Source organism: Colobus angolensis, unplaced genomic scaffold (genome assembly GCF_000951035.1).
Source record: "Colobus angolensis palliatus isolate OR3802 unplaced genomic scaffold, Cang.pa_1.0 Scaffold30, whole genome shotgun sequence".
Lineage (NCBI taxonomy): Eukaryota > Metazoa > Chordata > Mammalia > Primates > Cercopithecidae > Colobus > Colobus angolensis.
Window position 1 is genome coordinate 8,205,917 of NW_012116266.1, and position 25,553 is coordinate 8,231,469.

The 25,553-nt window shown below is 38.6% G+C and overlaps 1 protein-coding gene across 2 annotated transcripts in view; it reads left to right on the forward strand.

The window, feature by feature from the left end:
- FAM126B (family with sequence similarity 126, member B) overlaps positions 1–22,243 on the forward strand; it is an 89,317-nt gene extending 67,074 nt beyond the window's left edge. For both annotated transcript variants that reach the window (XM_011949937.1, XM_011949938.1), the window contains exons 8-12: positions 3,474–3,569; positions 8,033–8,149; positions 8,668–8,755; positions 12,589–12,748; positions 19,446–22,243. In XM_011949937.1, coding sequence (XP_011805327.1) covers positions 3,474–3,569; positions 8,033–8,149; positions 8,668–8,755; positions 12,589–12,748; positions 19,446–20,047 — 1,063 coding nt within the window. In that variant the 3' untranslated portion in view covers positions 20,048–22,243. The remainder of the gene's footprint in view (positions 1–3,473; positions 3,570–8,032; positions 8,150–8,667; positions 8,756–12,588; positions 12,749–19,445) is intronic.
- Positions 22,244–25,553: the final 3,310 nt, after the last annotated feature.

Genomic DNA, 25,553 nt, shown 5'->3' on the forward strand with positions numbered 1-25,553 from the left:
TTTTTTTTTTTTTTTTTTTTAAGAGACGGTTTCACTATGTTGGCTAGGCTGGTCTTGAACTCCTGATCTCAGGTGATCCACGTGCCTCGGCCTCCCAAAGTACTGGGATTACAGGCGTGAGCCACCTCGCCCAGCTGCAAAGGCCCCACTTGTTAATACCACCATATTGAAGATTAAGTTTCAACATGAATTTAGACCACAACAGCTGTTTTGAACATGCATTCACAAATTTTTGTGTGAATGTACATGTTCAGTTCTTTTTAGTATATACTTAGGAATAGAATTGGTAGGTCATATGGTAATTCAACACTTAACTTCTTGAGGAACTGTCATGCTCCTTTCCAGAGTGGATGTACCATGTTATGTTTCTACAACAGTGTATGAGGATACCAGTTTCTCTACATTCTCACACTTATTTTCCATCTTTTTGATTGTAGTCATCTTAATGGGTATAAAGAGTGATATGGCATTCTGGTATTTATTTGTTTTTGCTGTATGTTTTAGTTTTTTATATAGCCAACTTTATCAGGAATACACATACATTTTTTCCCCCAAAGCCAAATATGCTTTAGCTCTGCATATTTTTCTTTCTTTCTTTTTTTTTTTTCTTTTTTTGTTAAGACAGGGTCTTGCTTTGTTGCCCAGGCTGGTGTGTAGTGGCGTGATCGTGGCTTACTGCAGCCTGCTGCCTAGAACCCCTGAGCTCAGGTGCTCCTCCTGAGCTCAAGTGCTTCTCCTGCCTCAGCCTCCTGAGTAACTAGGACTACCACCATGTCCTGCTAATTAAAAAAAAGAAAAAAAATTGTAGCAACGGGGTCTCAATATGTTGCCCAGGCTGCTCTTAAACACATGAGCTCAAGCAATCCTCCCCGCCTCAGCCTCCCAAAGTGCTGGGATTTCAGGAATGACCTACTGGACCCAGCCTTCTATTTCCTTTTTTTTTTTTTTTTTCTTTGAGACAGAGTCTTGCTCTGTTGCCCAGGCTGGAGTGCAGTGGCATGATCTCAGCTCACCACAACCTCCGCTTCACAACCTCTGCCTCCCGGGTTCAAGTGATTCTCCTGCCTCGGCTTCCTGAGTAACTGAGACTACAGGCGCGTACCACCATGCCCAGCTAATTTTTGTATTTTTAGTAGAGATGGGGTTTCATTATGTTGGCCAGGCTGGTCGCGAACTCCTGACCTTATGATCCACCCACCTCGGCCTCCCAGTGTGTTGGGATTACAGATGTGAGCCACTGCGCCCAGCCCTTCTGTTTCTTTATAGTGTCTTTTTCATCCTAGTAAGTTTCTTAAATGTCTGGCAATCTTTTTTCCCTAGTGTTTAAGAATAGGGGAATAGGCTGGGTGCGGTGGCTTACGCCTTTAATCCCAGCACTTTGGGAGGCTGAGGTGGGCAGATCACCTGAGGTCAGGAGTTCGAGACCAGCCTGGCCAAAATGGTGAAACCCTATCTCTACTAAAAATACAAAAAAAATTGATTGAGTGTGGTGGCGGGCACCTGTAATCCCAGCTACTTGGGAGGCTGAGGCAAGAGAATGGCTTGAACACGGGAGGCAGAGGTTGCAGTGAGCTGAGATCGTGCCATTATACTTCAGCCTGGGTGAGAAGACCGAGACTCTGTCTCAAAAAAAAAAAAAGTTGGGGGGGAGGAATAAAAAATGAGAAGCTCTGACCATGTTAGTATATGGCTGATTTGAGCTAGTATTGGTACAAAAGTTATTGTGGTTTTGCCATTTAAAAAAAATTAATTTTGCACCAACCTAGTAACTGACTATAAATATAAACTTCACCATAGGATCCCACTAGGCCATTCATGTGGAAAATTTCCCAAATCCGTATCTTTAAGTCTTTCCTCTTAGAGTGGTCAAATTACCTAGAAACAACTCTGCTGATATCTTAACTAGAGATCTTGTTGCTAGTATTTTGGTGGCCAAGTGGCAATATCTAGTCAGTTATATTTCACTTCACTTAATCTTCCTATTTTCAGTTTGGCATCCACCCCCATCACCGTTGGGGCTCCCAGGTAGAAATTAGTTTTTATCCTTTCAGAGAATAAATCTCCATTGTTTTACCTAGATGTATGGAGTAAGTGAAGGGATCTGAAAGTATGGCTGCTTCCAGATCAGACTTTCAACTTGATTTTTAACTTTTCATTTTGAAATAACTTCAGACTTACAAAAAACATTGTTAAAATAGTACAAAGTGCTTCTATAAACCCTTCGCCATTCATCTGTGGGAAGCTTTTTAGAGGTACAACTTCCCTGGTTCCTACCCAAGGTTTTAAGTAGGTCAACTGGGTTAAGGCATAGAAATGTATGTTTTTAAAAAGGTCTTTAAATAACTAATGTGCATCCAGATTTAGGAGCCACTTTCTTAGACATTATAAATGTTAGGAAAGCATTTATTCATTCAACAAGTATTTATTAAACAATAATGTAGTAGACACTGTGCTGGACACTAATGATAGAGATGAATAAATCAGGGTCTCTATTCTAAAGTTGCTTATTACTAAATGGGAGAAAGAGACATAAAGGAATAAAATTACAATTCAGTGGGATAAATGCTATATTAGAGCTACACAGGTAAGGGACTGGTTTACTTTAGCAGAGAGAAATAAGAAGGGCTTTATGGCTAAGGTAAAAATTTGATCTAGGACTTGAAATATTATCAGGAATCACCCAAGTAAAAAAGTATATTCTATTAAGAAGGAGCAGCAAGCATTAAAGCAAGGAATTCTGATTGGTTACAGCATATTGTTGGAATGGTAAGAAGATTGATATAGTGTGGTATATGTGGTTGGTAATGGAGGGAAGTAAGGCTGGAGAGGAAGGATGAAGGTGGATTTTAAAGTACCTTGTAATAAGGACTTTGATTTTTAAAGGACCTTGTGATAAGTTTGGATTTTATTATGAAGTCAGTAGGAGGATGGTGGACTTATTTATAGGGGAGTCATCTGTTCAAGCATGATTGATTTTTTGAGATGGAGTCTCACTCTGTTGCGCAGGCTGGAGTGCAGTGGCGCGATCTCGGCTCACTGTAAGCTCTGCCTCCCGGGTTCAAGCAATTCTCCTGCCTCAGCCTCCTGAGTAGCTGAAAAACAGGCTTGTGCCACCATGCTTGCCTAATTTTTGTATTTTTAGTAGAGACAGGGTTTCACCATGTTAGCCAGAATGGTCTCGATCTCCTGACTTTGTGATCCACCCACCTCGGCCTCCCAAAGTGCTGGGATTACAGGCATGAGCCACCGTGCCTGGCCTGATTTATTTTTTAAAAACAGAAATATAGATGACAAGATGACAGCAAGGGATATGACTTGTAATAAGGATAATATAAACAGGGAAACCTTTGAGAAAGATGCTATGTTGATCTGATTAGGAAATCAGAAAGGTCAATATTAAGACATTATCATAACCAGTTGCTAGTAGAAGTAATTATTTGTAATCCTTTTAACCTTGCATTTGTTGTTTTTAGGTTTGAAGTCCTGAGTTTTCTCATGCTGTGTTATAATTCTGCTATTGTATATATGCCTGCCTCATCTTACCAATCTCTTTGTCGGATGGGTTCCAGGTGAGAAGAGTGATTATTACTAATCTTCATATTTATTTGACAGATATTTATTGAACACATTCTTTAAGCCAGGCACTGTTCTAACTTCTGGTAATACAGCAGTAAACAAAACTCAGGGAGCTTACATTCCTGTAGGAGTCCTTATCCTCATTAGGCTGTTTTTTTTGGTTGTTTTTTTACGAGATAGGATTTCTCTCTGTCACCCAGGCTGGAGTACAGTGGCTCAATCATAGCTCACTGTGCCCTCGGCCTCCTTGGCTCAAGGGATCCTCCCGCGTGGGTCTCCCAAGTAGCTGGGACCACAGGTGTACACCATAACACTCAGCTAATTTTTGTAGAGACAGGGTCTTGCTATGTTGCCCGGGTTTGTTTTGAAGTTCTGGCCTCAAGCATTCTTGCCACATCAGCCTCCCAAAGTGCTGCGAGTACAGGTGTGAGCCACCATGCCTGGCTTCGTGCATTCTTGAAAATGTTTTCAGCGTTAAAGAAATATTTTCTAGCTGAACACAGAGTTGTACCAAGACATCCGAATCTAGGGTTGTTTAGTGACATATCTTATCATTCCCTGGTTGCCAGTTTTGGTAAATCACTTTGAGATCTTTGAAAAGAATAGTGCTATATATATGGGAAAGTCTTAAGGAATGCGAACCTCTTCCCATACATTTCATAAATAACTGTCTCTGTGTTGGAGAAAGTGATTAGCAATAGTACCAATGATGTGTGCGTCTCATTTGTATGTTGGGGGTGGATATTCTGTATCTCATGGATTATAATCTTCACTAAATCAGAATTTCTAATAATTTGGACAGACCTAGGCTGAAATCTTGTTCTGTCAGCCAGGCTGGAGTGCAGTGGTGCCATATCAGCTCATTCAATCTTTGCCTCTCAGGTTTAAGTGATCTTCTCACCTCAGTCTCCTGAGTAGCTGGGTCTACAGGTGCCCACCACTGTGCTGGGCTTTTTTTTTTTTTTTTTTAAATAGAGACCGGGTTTCACCGTGTTGCATAGGCAGGTCACAAACTGCTAGGATTAAGTGATCTGCCTGCCCTGGCCTCCCAACGTGCTAGGATTACAGGTGTGAGACACTGCACCTGGCCTTGAATTTCTACTATGGAAAAAATGTAGGCCAGGTGCAGTGGCTCATGCCTGTAATCCCAACACGTTGGGAGGCCAAGGCGGGCAGATCACCTGAGGTCAGGAGTTTGAGACCAGCCTGGCCAACATGGTGAAACCCCGTCTCTACTAAAAATACAAAAATTAGCTGGGCGTGGTAGCGCATGCCTATAATCCCAGCTCCTTGGGAGGCTGAGGCATGTGGATCGCTTGAACCTGGGAGGCAGGGTTACAGTGATCCGAGATCGCACCACTATACTACAGCCTGGGCGACAGAGTGAGACCTTGTCTCAAAAAAAAAAAAAAAAAGAAAAGAAAAAAAATTTAAGTGATATAAATTAGTTTGGAGACCATGGATGTTTAGAGTCACAGAAGTTCAGTTATAGAAGGAATTCTGAATTCAGCCTTTCAAAATGATTTTTACTTGAGGATATCAATCCCCCAAAAAGGTTAAATGTTGTGTTAGTTTTCTATTACTGCGTAATAAATTGCCACAAATTGAGCAGGTTAAAACATCACACATTTATTATTTCACAACTTTTGTGGGTCAGGAATCCAGATGACTTAGCTGGGGTACTCTGCTTAGTGTCTTACAAGGCTGCAGTTAAGATGTTAGCTGGAGTTGCAGCCTCATCTAAGGCTCAAAAGTTTTGTTGGCAGAATTGAGTTCCTGTGGCTGTAGGACTGAGGGCTTCAGTTTTTTGTGGCTGTGTGCTGGAGGCCATCCTTTGCTCCTTGCCACATTGGCCTTCCAACACAGGCAGCCTACAACATGGCAGCTTACTTCTTCAAGATAGGAGTAAGACTCCAGCAAGACCTGTTACCCTATGTAACGTACTCATGTACACATAATCATGGAATCCCATCACCTTTGCCTTATTCTATTGGTTAGAAGCAAGCTGTAGATCCTACCCTTGCTGAAGGGGAAGGGCATGACACAGTGTGAATACCAGAAAGATCATAGGGATCATGGCTCTCCAAGAGTCTGTCCACCACAAGTGCTTTGCTCAAGGTCACATGCTATTGTGTTACTGGGAAGAGATCCTGCTTAAACAAAACTTATTAATTTTTCCCATCTAAATTAGCTGTTACTTTGATTTTACAGATTACTTAAAAATATTTGTTTCTCTTAACTGTAATAACATGATTAGTGTCTAACAAAATTCTTGTCTCTAATTTAGATGTTGCTTAAGCACTTACTGCCTATCTGCAGATAAATTTATTTATAATTCATTACTTTAGGTTCATTAAAAGAAAACTACCTGCTCTCTCATCGACAACATTATTGTGGCCTTCAATAGAATTTTTTTCTTTTTTTTTTTTTTTTGAGATAGAGTCTTCCTCTGTCACCCAGGCTAAAGTGCAGTGGCACAATCATTATACATGGCTCACTGCAGCCTCGAACTCGTAGGCTCAAGCAATCCTTCCACCTCAGTGTCTTCTTTAGTAGCTATGACTATAGGGATGTGCCACCATATTTGGCTAATTTTTAAATTTGTTATAGAGATGGGGTCTCACTGTGTTGTCCAAGCTGGTCTTGAACTCCTGGCCTCAAGTGATCTTCCTACCTTGGTCTCCCAAAGTACTGGAATTATAGGCATGAGTTACCACACCCAGCCTAATAGAATTTCTTAATAACAAAAATGATGGCGGAGTTTAGTGGTCCTCAAACTTTTGTTCCTTTGTTCATATATCCTCTACAGAATTTTGAAAAACTATGTACTCCTTGTATGTTGTTGACATTAAAAATTTTTCATCCTATCTTAAGTAGGTAAAAATTATATAATTTCTAGGCCAGGCGCGGTGGCTCATGTCTGTAATTCCAGCACTTCAGGAGGCTGAGGTGGGCAAATCACCTGAGGTCAGGAGTTTGAGACCAGCCTGGCCAACATAATGAAACCCCGTCTCTACTAAAAATACAAAAATTAGCCGGGACTGGTGGCACATGCCTATAGTTCCAGCTACTTGGGAGGCTGAGGCAGGTGAATCGCTTGAACCTGGGAGGCAGAGGTTGCAGTGAGCCGAGATCAGGCCACTGTACTCCAGCCTGGGCGGCAGAGCGAGACTCCATCTCAAAAAAAAAAAAAAAGAAAAAAAGGAAATGATATAATTTCTAGTATGTAAGTATCAACATAATTAAAAAAAACTGTTGGGTCACTGTTTTAAATGTATGTAATATAAATACCATAATGATGTGATACCATCATCCATTTGAGGAATAAATGAAGAAACTTTTCTTTAATGGTCTAATATTACATTTATTCCTTTTTCTCCTTGAAATTGACAGAGAAATTTCCATTCCCCTTTCGTGACATAGTTTTATCTTAATATAATGCTATTTTTATTTTATTTTATTTTTTATTTTTATTTTTTTTAGACGGTGTCTTACTCTGTTGCCCAGGCTGGAGTGAAGTGGCGCGATCTTGGCTCACTGCAAGCTCCACCTCCCAGGTTCACGCCATTCTCCTGCCTCAGCCTCCTGAGTAGCTGGGACTACAGGCGCCCGCCACCATGCCCGGCTAATTTTTTTTTTATATTTTTAGTAGAGATGGAGTTTCACCGTATTAGCCAGGATGGTCTCGATCTCCTGACCTCATGATCCACCTGGCTCGGCCTCCCAAAGTGCAGGGATTACAGGCATGAGCCACCGTGCCTGGCCGTATAATGCTGTTTTTAAATAGCAGGTCTTTTACTGTATATCTCTGCTACAAAAAATTTATAAACAGAATTTTAAAAAAATTTCCCAAGACCATAAGGCACTAAACACTAAAAAATGTCTTCTGGACTTATTATTACAATTATTTTACTAAATCGATCGATTAAATAATGTAGTATATTACAACTGTTGATCATTATCAAGCATAACTTTTTTGGAAGCATCACTTAATGAGATGGAATGGATGTTAGGGAGTTGTTTATAGTTCTTTGTTTAAAAATGGCCTCACAGACAACAGTATTTTGAAATGTCCTTTTGTTTTGAGATTTCTATACTTCCCATTAATTCACCCTGATACAATTTTGGTTGAGTGAAAGTTAGACATTTGTGTGTGTATGTGTGTGAAGAGAAAGAAGGATGATTGTGAAAGAGAGGGTTAGCTATTTTAGAAAAGTTGCTTTTATGGGCAGTCCACTAGAATGAGTGCTTTATGAGAGCACAGATTTCATTTTTATTTTTTATCTTTCATCTGTTCACAACTGTATGCCTAAGCCCAGAACAATGACTGGTATATAACAGGCACTCAATAAATACTTGAGGAATGAATAAATTGAATAAATGAACTTAGGAAAACAAAAACTATTTTATTTAAGGAATCTGGAAATCACATGTTTTAAATAGTGTATTTTCCTAGGGTTTGTGTGAGTGGGTTTCCACGGCAACATGAAAAACATTGGAAAGAACTCTGTGGTCGAATAGTATTGGATCCTGAATTTATGGTGCAGCTTCTCACAGGGGTGTATTATGCCATGTAAGTAGGTGGAATATAAAATTGTATGAATTCTTCCTAATGTTTAGAAACTTTGAAAATTTCTCTTTCTTCCTTATCAGACACAGTACTGAATCTTTTGTTCCATGATGGGCTTATCTTCTTTTTCTAATATAGTTTCCTTTTAGTACTTTTAAAATAGCCAAAATATAACATAACTAGTCATTAAAATTGGAGTCTAGAAATTGTCAGATTTTCTGTATGAAAAACTATCTGTACATAGTTCATAACCCAGGTTTTCATGAATGCATTAAACAGATTACTCTAAATATCAGCATGTAATAAAAACTAATTTCTGTGAAGAAACATTTGTAAACATAGTATTTAAAATCTGTTTTGTTTTTATAACCAAAAGTGGGATAGTTCACAAATGAAATGACATAACACTTGGTATGAAAGTTTTGCTTCACAACCAAAATAGCAGGACTTGGAACAATTTAAAAAGTTGTGCTGAAGATTAGATATTTGCTCAGGAGAGTAAATGATCTTCTTCTTCATAGGTATAATGGACAGTGGGACCTTGGCCAGGAAGTTCTTGATGATATCATTTATAGAGCCCAGCTAGAGCTTTTTTCTCAACCACTATTGGTAAGTTATTATCTTTACTCTTTATTAAATATACTTGTGCCTTAAAAAGGTACTAGTTTAAAAATGTAAGACAATCCAAATAATTAGGGGAAAAATTTTATTCCATGGTAACAGTTGGTTAACTGTTAGAGAAAAAACAAAATAGGTTTAGGTCCTTTCCACCTTCCAGTACCAAAATAAAGTTCAGATAAAGTGAATAATTAAATGTTTTGAAATCCTTTAAGAGAGAAGAAAAGGTTCTAAATATTCAGATTTCTAGAGAAGGGAAGACTTTCTAAGCATAAATAATAGGACAAGTCACTAAAATAAGTTTGATTCCCACCTTCCAGCCCCCACATAAACACCTGAATTCTAAGCCATTAGGTTTTTGGGGTTTTTTTGTTTCTTGTTTTATATTTTTTTGTAGAGACAGGGTCTTTCTGTGTGGCCAAGGCTGGCCCCAGCCTCCCAGAGTGCTGGGATTAAAGATGTGTGACACCACACCCAGCCTATTCCATCAGTTTTTTAAAATTTATTTTCTATTTTTATTTTGTTTTTGATATGAAGTCTGTCTCTGCCACCCAGACTGGAGTGCAGTGGCGCGATCTTGGCTTACTGCAACCTCTGCCTTATGGGTTCAAGCGATCCTTCCATCTCAGCCTCCCAAGTAGCTGGGATTGTAGGCACCACCATGCCCAGGTGATTTTTTTTTTTTTTTTTTGAGACAGAGTCTCACTCTGTCACCTATGCTGGAGTGCATTTGCGTGATCTCAGCTCACTGCAACCTCCGCCTCCTGGATTCAAGTGATTCTCCTATCTCAGCCTCCCGAGTAGCTGGGACTACAGGTGTGTGCAACCACACCTGGCTAATTTTTTATATTTTTAGTAGAGATAGGGTTTCACTGTATTAGCCAGGATGGTCTCAATCTCTTGACCTCGTGATCCACTCACCTTGGCCTCCCAAAGTGAATTTTTGTATTTTTAGTAGAGACAGAGTTTCACTATGTTGGCCAGGCTGGTCTTGAAAAATCCTGATCTCAAGTGATCTGCCTACCTCGGCCTCCCAGAATGCTGGGATTACAGGCGCGAGCCACCACGCCTGGCCTCCATCAGGTTTTTTAAAAGGAAAATTAATATATGCAGGGTACAAACTGAGAAACATATTTTCAGCAGTCATGATACGAATAAGCAAATTAATATTTCATTCTATGTAAAAAGATCTTGTACTCTCCCACAAAATAAACAAATCTCCAAATGGTAAGTGATCAATTAAAAAACTAATGTAAGGCTGGGTGCGGCGGCTCACACCTGTAATCGCAGCACTTTGGGAGGCTGAGGCGGGTGGATCACCTGAGGCCACAAGTTCAAGACCAGCCTGGCCAGCATGGCAAAACCCCGTCTCTACAAAAAAATACAAAATTTAAGGCCAGGCGCTGTGGCCCACACCTGTAATCCCAGCACTTTGGGGAGGCCAAGGTGGATGGATGACGAGGTCAGCAGTTCAAGACCAGACTGTCCAAGATGGTAAAACCCCATCTCTACAAAAAATAAAAAAAATTAGCCAGGTGTGGTGGTGGGCACCTGGTAATCCCAGCTAATCGGGAGGCTGAGGCAGAGAATTGCTTAAACCCGGGAGGTGGAGGTTGCAGTGAGCCAAGATTGTGCCACTGCTCTTCAGCCTGGGTGACAGAGTGAGACCCCATCTGAAAAAAAAAAAAAAAAATTAGCTGGGTGTGGTGGCGCATGCCTGTAATTCCAGCTGCTTGGGAGGCTGAGGCATGAGAATTGCTTGAACCTGGGAGGCAGAGGTTGCAATGGGCTGAGATCGTGCTGCTGCACTCTAGCCTGGCTGACAGAGCAAGACCTTGTTTCAAAAACAAAACAAAACAACAAATGTAAATATCCAGTAGTGGAGTGAGGAAGGCATTCTTTATGTTATAGTGGTAGTATGAAACAACTCTGAATATCCCCTGAAGAAGCAGTTTGGTAATGTGTGTTTATTTCTTTGGCCCTCTATCCCATGTCTAGCAATGTATTCCAGGAAACTAAACTTAAATTTAATACCGAAATTATAAATACCAAAGACAATGTATTATAAGCACAACATTGCAGTTTTATTTCTAATTGCAAAGGAATAAAAACAGTCTAAATGTCCCACAGCAGAAAATGATTTAAGTTACATAATATTTACTTGATGAGATTATATATATGAGGTTTTATATTAAAGGGAAGTGCTAGCTTGTATGAGGTAGAAAAACAGTATACAACCATTTTTTAGATCTAGACAGGACAGAGGAAACATATAAAATGCTATAATAGTTGTCTAGGTGATTTGACTGTGAATTTTTATTCCTTTCCAATTTCCTAAGCTTTTTGTAGTATTTTGATAACAGTATTCTTAAAATACTATTTTCTACTTGCAGTATTGTAAGAATACAGCTTTTTATTTCATTGTTTCAAAAAATCACTATTATTTTTTGAGACAGGGTCTCACTCTGTCACCTATGCTGGAGTGCAGTGGTGTGATGACAGTTCACTGTAACCTCCACCTTCTGGGCTCAAGTGGTCCTCCTGCCTCAGCCTCCTGAGTAGGTGGGACTACAGGTGCATACCAGCACACATGGCAAATTTTCATATTTTTTTGTGGAGACGAGGTCTCACTTTGTTGCCCAGGCTGGTTTCAAATTCCTGGACTCAAGTGATCTGCCTGCTTCAGCCTCTCAAAGTGGTGGGATTACAGGCATGAGCCACCTTGCCTGGCTTAGCTTTTTAAAAGCCATTTTATTTATATCATTTTAAAAATATTTTAAGCTAAATATAAATTTATCGAGGTAGCATTTGCAGTAATTCTCCATTTGAATTCCCATTTGTTTCCTAATCTTACCCTAAGAGTTATATTAAAACAAATGGATAAAAAGATTTAAAAATTACATCATCATAGTAGTACCTTGAACTTATGAAACTCTTTAATAGTTGATCCTTTCAACAATCTTGTAAATTAAGTAGAGGTGGCATTTCCAAGGCAATACAGGTAAAGAGATTAGTAACTCTAGTTACAGTATTCCTTTATTGTCCATGGTCTCTGAGGGACACAATAATAATACCCTCTTTCCCTATTCAAATCTAGAGCCATATGATAAACAGAAAAATAGTTGGTATATGGGGAACAAGTATTTTCATTACTGTTAAAAGCTAAATTGAAAGACTTTCCTCCACATCTAGACCTTGGAAACAGCCCACTGGCAAGAATGTTTGAGTGAGCAGCTCAGGCACACCCATCCAGGCTGCTTAATTCCACGTGGGCTTGTCCAAGTAGAGAGGGAAGGAGCAAGACAATCCTTCAGCTCAAGATTTTTGCTAGATTAGTACAACCCAGTTAGGAAACATGGATCAGTCAAATGGCAATTACCAGTTATGTCACTTTCCTCTTCAGGGAGCAGAAAATGGTAGGACAAAATGTCAGAAGTATTTAGGGAACAGTTCTCCTCATGTAAACAGAAGAGTGGAGAACATCCTAGTGTTTTATCAGAGATTAAATTTTGCATGTTATTTATCTGAAGAATCAGACAATTCTAAATTGTCTCATAATCAGAGTTCACATGTTAATTCTTTCTTTGGCATGCTTTTTCTCTTTGAAAGTCAATAATTTTAAGGCATCATTGGGGTATGTGACTCATATTTTAGAAATTCTCATTTGAAAAGCCTGCTTAAAAGAATACAGAACAACAAAGATACATTTATTAAACATTATAATGCAAATTTTAAATACATATTCAAAAGTTATGGACACATGTAGTATAAACAAAAACTGCATATTGATTGTAAACTTGTATAGACTTATATTATCATTTTAGGTTGCCAATGCCATGAAAAACTCATTACCATTTGATGCTCCTGATTCTACACAAGAAGGCCAGAAAGTCCTTAAAGTTGAAGTCACTCCAACAGTGCCGAGGATTTCTCGGACTGCAATTACAACAGCTTCAATCCGTCGTCATAGATGGAGAAGAGAAGGTGAGTACAAAATCCCCATAGTCCACACATGGAGTCAAGTAAATTTGTCACTGTTTTTACAGACTGTCTTAGCACATGATATTAAAAGACCCTGTGTAAAGTACATTTTTTTGTTAAAAATATCACCAGAAATGTGACTAAATGTCTCAAGTTATTTTAATATGTATTTATAAAATAGATGTTTAGATTGCTGTATGAAGATTAAAACAAAATAAGATGAGGTTAATTTTTGTCTTTTTTTGAACTAAGTAAGAAAAATAGGAAAGAAGTTGCTTTAATCTTGTTACCATACCGGAAAAAAAAGGTGCACGTATGAGCACTGTGGGAAAAAGTATATAACTGGCCAAACTAACAGTATAATGCAAGCTATTCATAAAATGATTTATTCTTGATTTTGGATTTTTATCTTTGCCTTTCCTTTTTTTGTAAGTGCTGAATCCAGCAGTATTTCATACACATGGTACTTGAATAGTCAAGCTGTCTTGCCTAAGAGATATTGCCATTTTAATGATCCTGATTTTTCTGTCTTAATTCATTTGCAAACCTCACATTGTTCATCTGCTGCCTTATGTGTGTGCATGCTGTGCACACACATGTAACTATATAAATAGTGTTTGTGTTTATATCATATCCATATATACATTTTCTTATCTGCCTGGGTCAAAATGCTCAGAAAATAATAGAGCAGCATAAAAGCACTAAAATTTTATATGTTGAATCCCAGATGGCTTTGACTTCTCAAACGAGGCTGACTCGAGTATTCCTGGCTCCCCGATCCAACACGGCTCCACTGACCTAGGGATCAAACGTGTGCAAGAGGGGGAGGTGCTGGTGCGCAGGACCCCTGAGCATGGCTCACCCGAGCCCAACTCAGCAACAGCCACAACAGAGGGTAGGACAGAGATGAGGAGGCAGAAGTCAGTGAGGCAGTTGCTGGAGAAGGATCCTGGCTCTCTATCCCCAAGCAGAGCATCTTTCCATTCTAATGTGTGTTTCTAGTACCCCAGGGTGTATTAGCTTCTCCTTGCAAAGCACCCTCCCTCCTCATATGCATAGCACCAGATCAGGTGCAATCTTTAGTTACCATTTGTGCTGGTCTGAAGTCTGCATCCTGTGTAATCAAGGAACAGCTTGGCATGGCTACTAACAAGGCAGGGTCCTGTCTCCAAAAGGTCTGCAAATGCTTGGAATTTTTTTTATTACTGAGCATGTTTATTCTAACATTAGGAAAGAAAAATGCACCCAGTGGACATGAGCCTTATTCATCAATATGAATGATTTTAATTATACAATAATTTATTCTTTAAAATTTTTGAAGAGAGTTTTAAAACATTAGCATATTATCTTTAAGATATTGAAGTGGAGCCAGCTGGTTTATGTGTAATTCTGTGGTGTTCAATGAAGAATTTCTTAGCTCTTTGACCAAGTATGCTGATGTTCATTGGCTTTATCATCTGTAGATTAAGTTGCTTAGGTCTAACTAGTAAACTACTGACACCTTCTATAAATGTGCTATCCTGATGCACAGTACGTTTTACAATTTATTGTAAATAATGGTAGTATTAAATTCAATGGAATTAAAATGTATTATTATATTTAGAGGTCAGATATCCTAGTAGAGCCTTATTTCTATAATGTAGGTATCACAGCATGGAGGGGTTTTTAAATACCCTTCCCTCGAACCCCCATCTGCAAAAGAATGCTTCTCTTTGTTGGGAAAGTATTTACTTGCTGTTTTGCATGTAATGCCATAGGAATTAGCTTTGTAAAGGAGGGAACTGTAGCCAGTTTTTAAAAAGTTATTTAATGTATTGCTACTGTGGATCCTTTATACTTATTTATTAAATCAAGCAAGTAGCTTTAAATGAGGTTATATATTTTTACTTAAAGACCAAACATACATAAAGCAGTTAATTTCCACCATAGGGAACTAGGGAACTCTCTTGCTCTTTGGTGCATTAGAAATTTGAGCATGCTCAGTAAGAATCTAAATCTACCCTCTGTTCCCTTGCCCATTTACCCAGATTGACCTTATTTCATTTAACAGTGTTGCATGTGCATGACCCAGGGACCCAAAAAAGTTGGTGCTGTTTGAGAGATCCTTTAAATGGCTCTGAAAGATGCAGCCTTCCCTTTATTCCCTGTATCTTATTACGTTATCCCTAGGAGTAAGTTTTATCTTGTATAAACATGTAACAATAAGATAATGAATAGATGTGGAACCTAGAGTTGGCCTAAACTGAACATTGTTGAATGACTGAGCCACTTGATATTTATCTACTGCTACTGCTAGAATATTGGAAGTATTTATGCTAAATATAGTACCATGTTAATCAACAGTTGCTCATATTCCAGAAAGTGTAGGATTAGGTTGAAGCATTCCTTCAAATACATCAAGTCATATACTTTGAAACAAATGAACCAAAATAGTAGTTCCTTTTTAGTATCCTATAAAATATTAAAATATCCTATTTTAATATCTATCACTGGTAAAATTTCAATTTGGGGGAGGGAGGGAGAAGGTGTAGCCACAAGGAAAGAGGAATGTTTCCTTTTTTTTTTTTTTGAGACAGAGTCTCGCTCTGTCGCCCAAACTGGAGTGCAGTGGCTGGATCTCAGCTCACTGCAAGCTCCGCCTTTCGGGTTCACGCCATTCTCCTGCCTCAGCCTCCCGAGTAGCTGGGACTATAGGCGCCCGCCACCTCGCCCGGCTAGTTTTTTGTATTTTTTAGTAGAGACGGGGTTTCACCGGGTTAGCCAGGATGGTCTCGATCTCCTGACCTTGTGATCTACCCGTCTCGGCCTCCCAAAGTGCTGGGATTACAGGCATTAGCCACCGCACCTGGCCGAATATTTCCTTATTTTACCTTTTAATCCAGATTGTTTGTAGTTTTATTTATTTATTTTTTTGAGGCAGGATCTCATTCACATCACCCAGGCAGGAGTACAGTGGCACAATCAAGGCTCACTGTAGCCTCAACTTCCTGGGCTCAAGTGATCCTCCCTCCTCAGCCTCTGGAATAGCTAGGACTACAGGCATGCCACCACAGCCGGCTAGTTTTTTGTATTTTTAGTAGAGATGTGGTTTTGCCATGTTGCCTAGGCTGGTCTCAAACTCCTGGGCTCAAGCAATCTGCCCACCTCAGCCTCCCAGGGTGCTGCGATTACAGGCATGAGCCACCACCCTGGCCTATTTGTAGTTTTAAATCAATATTAACAGAAGCCAAATGTATAGGTAAAGTCAGCCATGAATAGAAATGTTCATTAAAAATCCATTTCATAGCTTCTTGGGGTTCAATGTAAATACAAAAAGGAATAAAAAAAAAAAGAAAAAAAATCAATTTCAGATGTCTCCTCTTCGGACCAGGAATGTATTGTTATCACCTTTGGAGAAAATTACAAAGGAAAAATGTTTTGAGACACAGTTGCCTTTTTCTTTCTTGAGGGTTTCTTCTCGACCCCCAGATGGTCTCACTCTGTTGCCCAGGCTGGAGTGTAGTCGCACAGTCATAGCTCACTGTAACCTCAAACTCCTGGGCTCCAGCAAACCTCTGGCCTCACCCTTCTCAGTAGCTAGGACAACAGGCATGTCACCATGCCCAGTTAATTTTTAAATTGTTTGTAGAGATGGGGTCTTGCTATGTTGTCCGGACTAGTCTTGAACTCCCAGGCTCAAGCACTCCTCCCGTCTTGGCCTCCCCAGGTGTGATGCACTGCACCCAGCCTCCTTAAGATTCATAGCTTACTACCACCTTGAATTCCTGGACTTAAGTGATCCTCCCACCTCTGCCTTCTCAGTAGCTGGGACTATAGGTGGGTGCCATCACATCTGGCTAATTTTTTAACTTTTTATGGAGATAGGATCTTGCTATTTGCCCAGGCTGGTCTCAAACTCCTCGACTCAAGGGATCTGCCTGTTTTGGCTTCCCAAAATGTTGGGATTACAGGTGTGAGCCACCATACCCCACCAAACAGAAGAAAGGAAATTACTAAAACCTATGAAAAGTTTTGGTAATTCTGAACTCTGCTGAAGCTTTTGGATTAACATGGATTATTGACTAGATTTCTGCTATGATGGTTTTAAATAATTTACAATTAAAATTGGGTTTATTACATGTTGAAATTGAAGAGACAATATAAGCCCATCACCTACTTTTCTCCTGATGTCGAGTACATTCTATTTGTGACTTTTAAAGCTGGAGTTAAGATTATTACTAAACTGGCCAGGCACTATGGCTCGTGCCTATAATCCCAGCACTTTGGGAGGCCCAGGCAGGTGGACTGCTTGAGCCCAAGGGTTCGAGACCAGCCTGGGCAACATGGCAAAACCCCGTCTCTACAAAATATACAAAAATTTGCCAAGCATGGTGGCACATGCCTGTAGTCCCAGCTACTTGAGAGGCTGAGGTGGGAGGATCACTTGAGCCTGGGAGGTTGAGGCTACAGTGGGCTGTGATCGTGCCACTGCACTCCAGCCTGTGCAACAGAGTGAGACCTTGTCTCAAAAAATATATAATAAAAATAAATAATGTTTTTTAAAATTATTACTAAACTGAAGACAATACCTGTGATTAAAGTATAATCAGTATTCCATTATATATACTAAGCATTTCTTAGTATATAAAATATCAATAGATTCTCTTGCATGGTGGCTTTTATGTTATCATCTTTTTTATGGCCATATTGCTTGGGCATCAGATCTGCATGTAGCAAGATTCAGAAGCTAGCACTAAGTCTCTCAATCTCCTTTCCTAATAAATATACCTAATGATACATTTCTGTTCACTCCCAGTTTTATATCACTAATATTAATTCTGACCCAATAACTATCCTTCCTTGGGCATTTTGAAGTTCTTTATACTAATTGTAAGTAAATTACTAAAATGTGTCATATGAATATAAAGTTTTTATTTTGAGGTATATTATAAAAGTACATTATATACAGTTCTTTTGAAGAGGTTGAGAGAACTGGTGTCAGCTGCTACTGTTCTTAGCAAATGCATTTTCATATGGCTTTGCATGATGATTAAAGATTATTAAACTGCTGGATATAATAAGGTGCCTTTTGCTTTAAGGATAGCTTATTTCATTCTTTAGAAGGAAGAAAATAATCCATATGAGTAAATGTAGCTAAGTAAATAGTTTATTTTTCCAGGTACTATGTTAAATAAAAGATTGTGTTTAAATATTTTGTATATATTTTGCTTAGGTAACCTATATCTCTAATATTTGTTTAGATTCTTTCCTAACATTTTTACCTTGCCTGTAATGTTGATATCTGTTTTGTAGATTCAGATTAAACTTTATGGCAGTCTGGAAAATGTATTTAATGAGGTAGCAAGCCAATACGAGTTACTGAAAGAAGCAAATGTATTACTTTCTAAGAGAATGTTGATCATACTCTCAGTAAGAGAAGTGGCTTTCTGTAAACTGCAAGCTCAATATATTATATATTCTTCTCTTCTTCCCACAAAAACCCAAGATAAGAATTCTGTTGTTGGCTGGGAGAGGTGGCTCACGCCTGTAATCCCAGCACTTTGGGAGGCTGAAGTGGGCAGATCACTTGAGGTCAGGAGTTGGAGACCAGCCTGGCCAACATGGTGAAACCCCATCTCTACTAAAAATACAAAAATTAGCTGGGCGTGGTGGTGCACGCCTGTAATCCTAGCTACTCGGGAGGGTGAGGCAGGAGAATTACTTGAACCAGGGAGGCAGAGGTTGCAGTGAGCTGAAGATCGTGCCACTGCACTCCAGTCTGGGTGACAGAGTGAGACTCTGTCTCAAAAAAAAAAAAAAAAAAAAAAATTATTTTGTTAACTGCAGTTTCTGCATGAAACGAAATGTGATGGGACACTATAGTATTTTGTGATTATGATATCTCAATACTAAGAATCTAAAATATTACAGAAATAATTACATAAAATATTATCAAAACATATGATATAGAAAATATAAATCCTTCTTAAATACCTCTGCTGGTTCCCTACCACTGCTCTCTGATAATATTTTCTTCACATTAATTGATCAAAATATGGAAACCAGTGAGTAGAAAAGGCCATAAGATAAAATATGACTGTGAAGTTACAGAAGCAATATAGTTTTGAGTTATTTTTAAAAATTGCTAGTTCCATGTTAAAGGTTCTAAAGCCATATAGAAGCAGTTAACCAACCACTGAGTAAATATAAATTTTATTATAGTTAAAAAGAGTTTGGCCTGTAAGCATACATGAGTTTTTGGTATAATTCTGGGTAACCGGAATTAGAAGAGGGTCTCTTGCACATCTTATGGTGGGTTAAAGAAGGTATGAGGGGCAAAGTTGTTTGTTTTTTTTTTTTTTTTCCAGTAGGTAGATATGGTCATTTCAGAAGAAGAATGATAGAGTGCATTATAAAAATTTATGTTAACTGTTGTATTTTACCTAGTTGTTTTACATGCCTAAATATTGACAATATACTAGATATGTTTGTGGATAGTTTTACAAAAACTGGACTAAATAAAGCTAAATTAACATGTTTGAGCATAGTAGAATTCTGTGTAGATTAAGATTTCCCCTAAATTATTTAGGGGAAATGTTGATAGTAGGGCCATTGACAACCTATAGCAAGTATTACCCAAGAGATAAGGTCAGTATTGTTATTCACAGCTGCTTCTTACTTAATTTAGCTATTGCTGAGTCTGTCTGATTTGTTTTCTTAGGTGCTGAGGGTGTAAATGGAGGAGAGGAGTCTGTAAACCTGAATGATGCAGATGAAGGATTTTCATCAGGGGCTTCCCTCAGCAGTCAGCCAATTGGGACCAAACCATCCTCCTCTTCTCAGAGGGGAAGCTTAAGGAAAGTAGCAACTGGGCGTTCAGCCAAGGATAAAGAAACAGCCTCTGCCATCAAATCCAGTGAGAGCCCTCGAGATTCAGTAGTTCGCAAGCAGTATGTACAGCAACCAACTGATCTTAGTGTAGATTCAGTTGAGCTGACACCAATGAAGAAACACCTGAGCCTGCCTGCTGGCCAGGTGGTGCCAAAAACCAATAGCTTAAGTCTAATCCGGACAGCCAGTGCTACTTCAAGTAAATCATTTGACTATGTAAATGGCAGTCAAGCAAGTACCAGCATTGGGGTTGGCACTGAGGGAGGTACTAATTTAGCAGCTAACAATGCTAATCGATACTCAACTGTCAGTCTGCAGGAAGACCGGCTAGGTCAAGCTGGCGAAGGTAAAGAGCTTCTCAGCCCAGGAGCCCCCTTAACCAAGCAGTCTCGATCCCCAAGTTTCAATATGCAGCTAATATCCCAGGTGTAGTTTTGACATCCTCCCTCATCTTTCTGCTTACCTTTTAAACTGAACATTTCATTGTGCAAGAAGACACTTCATCCCACATTGTGAAAATATTGGTCACTGTTATCAGATTTCATTTAGTTTAGGTATCTTCATACTGTATTTTGTATCAAAACAGCAATAAGGTTTTCTTTATCCCTCTTTCCTACATCTTCACGTATTCCTTGTAAATGTGTTTGTGAAGCAGTATAAAATGTTTGCCTTTTCCATGCCTTCCTTTCTCCTTGGGTGATGTGCAATCCATCGTAGGCTGATCGGTCCCATTTCAACACTGTGAGACTGAGGATACGTTAGAGGAAATGGTGTATATGATCCCTATGAAACGATTCTTTGGCTTTTGTTTAAAAACAAAACAAAACGGGTTTGTTCTCATAATCTAGAGAACTATGAAGATTACTGGATCATATTTTTTTCTCTTAACCAGGAGTGCCTCAGAGATTCTGCTATGACTTTGGACTTCTCTGAGTCTGTGCAATCATTTTCTGGAGAAGCATGGGGAAAGGTGGTAGACTGCTGCACTTTTTCATTAAAATGAGGGTAGCTCTTTCTCCACCCCCCCATCTCCTTTATCCCGAAGACATAAATGTTCAATTACGGAGGCATTTAAATCAAGTTGTGACCACCTCCATTGGAGGACAGGGCTCTAAGTTGATTGTGTAATTGATAATGCACTTTCTCAATGGCTCTATAGTCATTATTAACATGTCTTCCCTCTTCCCCACAAGGACATATAAGGTCATTTCTGTCCTTCAAGTTTGGCCAACTAACAAATCAGAATCTGAGGGGCATGTTCTATTTCCCAGGAATGATTGACACTTTGGTGCTGGGGTTTTGTGGGGGGAGGGGTGGTTTTTGTTTAGCTTGTGTGGAGATTGTGTGTGTGAGAGGAGATTTTGATTCTTTTTTTTCTTTTCCTTTGTGAGCTGATGGCTGAAGTATAACAGTACATCTTCAGGTAAAGAGAGGGATTTCTCAATCTACTTTGTTATGTCAGACTATAAGAGAAACCCTTTCAGCTGCTTTCTAGATGTACCTAAATTCAGTCAGATATTTTGGATTAAGAAACCTAAAGTCCTGATACATTACATACTCCAAGGAAATATATCAGGGACAGACAATTGGCTGAAAACACTGATACTTCAATGTGACACATTTTTATAGAACATTTCTACCGGGGGTACTGACCTTGATTTCTCCTATAAGGACCACACTGCCTTTGTGTTTAATGTAATGCAATTTGTGTACCTTCTAATCATATATCTGCAGTTTCTCATTTTTATAAAACTTTGAAATCATGCCAGTAAGCTAGATGTTGAATGTATGTAAGTAGCATTGGGTAACTGCTAAGAGGTTACAAAAACATTATTGGTAAAAAAAATTTTTTTAGTTCTGATCTGGTTGGATAAGATTTTATCATAACCTCTTCTGGGTCTCAGGCTCTGATGTTTGAAAAAGAAGGGAATATATTGGGTTTTAAAAAATCAGTGTATTGTGACTTAAACTGTTATAAGTTATCCTTCCACAGAATACATCAGAGCTATTAGTGCTTTGTACATTTAGATGTTTTTACTTGATTATTGTTTAAGAAAAATATACTGAATTTATAGAAAGCAAGTATTCTCCTAATTAACAAAAGTTAAAATTTTATCCCTACCATTAAAATTACAATAGATTTTGATAAATAACAGAAAAAAATGCCTTTTTTTCACACCTAGCAATGCTCCCATTTTTATTGTAAGAACGTTCTTTTTTCCCTAAGAGACTTTCTGTTAGACTCTTTATATATGAGATGCTTGTTTGAATTTGGTAGTCTGTAACATTTTCCAGCTCATGTGAAAATGGAAAACTAGAACCTGAACTAGTATCTACAACGTTGCCAAAGTCCGGGGTAAAGCTAAAAGTTGATAAATAGACAATTTATTGATTTGTGTGTGTGTGTGTGTGTATATATATATATATATATATATGGTGTGTATATGTATATATCACAAAGTTGTATTTTAAATATCCTTTCTTTTAATTTAAGGGATGTCAAATAAATGAAAGGAGTTTAAAAATAGCCAAAATACATGAGCTGTAAAGGTCTATATAACATACTAAAAAAGGCAGTTTCAGGTATGTAAGGAAAGGAGCATTATACTTACCTAGAAAGTGAAATCTTGGCTATGGCTGGAGGTCAGTCACTTTATGGCATAAATTATGGTTTTATCCAAGAGGTAAAAAGACTGTTTTCAATTCAAATTGTGCATTTATTGGCATCTAAATCTAGCATGATTTTACTTAAAGCACAAAAGAAATACCACACAATATCAAATTACAGCAAAAGTTACAATAAATACAACAAAATTTTCCTTTGGCTAGAAATCTTATGTTATACCTGAAAAATTGGTTTTAAAAAATGTTCATCATGGCCGGGCGCGGTGGCTCATGCCTGTAATCCCAGCACTCTGGGACGCTGAGGTGGGCGAATCACAAGGTCAGGAGTTCGAGACCAGCCTGGTGAAACCATGTCTCTACTAAAAATACAAAAAATGAGCAGGGCATGGTGGCAGGCGCCTATAATCCCAGCTACTCGGGAGGCTGAGGCAGGAGAATCGCTTGAACCCAGGAGGTGGAGGTTGCAGTGAGCTGAGAACGTGACACTGCATTTCAGCCTGGGCGACAGTGCAAGACTCTGTCTCCAAAAAAAAAAAAAAAGTTCATCTTAGAGGATTTTATTTATCTGTATGTATATACATATATGCTTGTATGTATACATACACACATTAACATTTTATGACCCTGTAACATTTGTTTTCTATTCTTTTAGGTGATATGAGTTGACCTCAGTGAAGAAACATTCCGTTTAGTCTAAACCTTGCATTCAGGGTCTTACAGCAGATTTCTTGTGCAAGAATTATTATTAGTTAAAATGGAAGGCGTTAGTTTAACAAACTGAGAGTCAAATTTTCTAAGTTTTCAACTATGCATTTTAACATGCATTATTTTTGGCATTTAATTTAAAATAGTTTCAGATATACAACAGCTGTTACAGATATATGCCAGCAATATTCATACTTTTTAAACAAGCTTTTGTTGTATATTTCCTAATTTCCGTAAGTCTAACCATCTATGAAAAAGATATTTAGGGAGAAAATACTTGTTTTCTGTAATAAAACAAATAGGTTGGTGCCATGTATGCCAAGTTGGATAAAAGAATACAAAGAAATAGCTGAAGGCTTGGGAGCTCTGCTCTGACGCTAATTACTGGAACGCAAACTAAAATGCAAAGTGAATAGTTAACTCAGAAGATTTGATTTTTTGAGACAAGGTCTCACTCTGTCCTCCAGGCTGGAGTGTAGTGGCATTATCATGGCTCACTGCAGCCTCGACCTCCCTGGGCTCAGGTGATCCTCCCACCTCAGCCTCTGGAGTAGCTGGAACTCCAGGCATGCCCCACCATGCTGGCTAATTTTTGTATTTTTAGTAGAGACAAGGTTTTGCCATGTTGCCCAGGCTGGTCTTGAACTCCTGGGTTTAAGAGATCCACCCACCTGGCGTCCCAGAAGTGCTAGAATTACAGACATAACTACTACCACACCTGGCCTGAAGACTTTTTTTTTTTTTTTTTGAGACGGAGTCTCGCTTTGTTGCCCAGGCTGGAGTGCAGTGGCCGGATCTCAGCTCACTGCAAGCTCCGCCTCCCGGGTTTACGCCATTCTCCTGCCTCAGCCTCCGGAGTAGCTGGGACTACAGGCGCCCGCCACCTCGCCCGGCTAGTTTTTTGTATTTTTTAGTAGAGACAGGGTTTCACCGTGTTAGCCAGGATGGTCTCGATCTACTGACCTCGTGATCCGCCCGTCTCGGCCTCCCAAAGTGCTGGGATTACAGGCTTGAGCCACCGCGCCCGGCCCTGAAGACTTTTAAATGTTAAAATACTTTAAGAAGCTAAGGGGAATATCGTTACCTTAAAATCCTGATCCCCTTACCTTTACCCCTTACCATTCCCATTCCTTTCCAATTCACTTTTCTTTGTCTGCTTATGATAGAATCAGAACTGTGCTAAGAAGAAACCCTAGAGATAATCTAGTTAGTCTCCCACTCCCTCACCCCAACATTCATCCTCAAGAAACGGAAGCTCAGAGGTTGTGGTGTGATCAAGGTCATATAACTAAAGCAGAGCCAGAATCAAACCCAGTCTCCCGTGGGTTTGGGGAGGCAGTGGGTTGTTAACTCCATTTTTGCAGTTTCTTTATAGTTCTGGTCTAGTAGTTGGTGAATACAGCACATTAAGAAAAGTGTTAAATCCAAATGTACAGTAATCTAGATGGGGAAGTGTTGGAAATGTTAAGTATATCTACAGATGTAAGGATCAATACATTATTCTAATTTATGCATATTTTCTGCCACATAACAGTTGTATGCTGCCATTTTATAGTTGAATACATTTGTTGGGATTTATTTAAATGTAAAATAAACCCAATGAAATGGCTTTGATCAGTGTTTTCTAGTTATTTTAAAGTAATTTTTGAGTCAGCCAGCTTTCAGTCACCAGTGTGGCAAGCTAATTATATTGCACAATAGAGTATTGCAAAGTAAAGATTAAATAAACTTGATTCCATTAATTTTTAATGTAGAAAGAGACTGAATCTTACTTATGCTTAGAGCAAATGCAAGCAATATTTCCTTCTATGATTGAAAAAGGTTTTATAGTGTGAAGCTTATGATTCCATAATGGAACAGTGACCATGATGTCATTTAAAGTGTGTATATACCGTATAAAATGTCTTAAATGCGGTAGTCTCAGCTATATAAGCTCAGTATTTCCAGTCTGTATCCTCAAATTCCACATAGTAGCTTTAAATTAATTAAAATTGTTTATTAGACACTGGAATACTGAGAATAACTTCAGATTGTTTTGTTTGCACTACTTTTGTGAATATTTTAATGAAATGGAGTCAGTTTTTTAGTACTTCAGTTGTTGACAATCAGTTGTCTCGTTTAAATCTCTGCATGTTCATTTGTAAATAAAAAATGTAGTACCTGTCTTGAGGGGTAGTCCTCTATTTATTACAAACACTGGCAAGGAATATCTCTCCGTTTCTGACCTTGGATTACAAAGTATGTTTTGGGTTTTTCTTTTTTAATCAGTATTTCAGTTACACATTTGTTTTCAGCTTTAAAAAGTTTAACAGGTCATGCCAATGATCAGAAAATCTGTAAGAATTTTAGAGCAATTTTTCTATGTACGGCCATGTTAAACAGTCTGAACATGAGACTTTTTATCTTTCAAGTTGAATGATTATTGTCGTCGTTTTACCACTAAGTTGGTTGAGACACTTACTTGTAATACTTTAATTTTTTTAAAGTGTTTTTAGAAACAAGTTGTTTGAAAACTAATTAGAAATTAGAATATTTGCCTGGTTATGAGAAGATGGAATGCAGTGTAAAACTGTTAACAATGCTAATAAAATTATGAGTCATCACATTG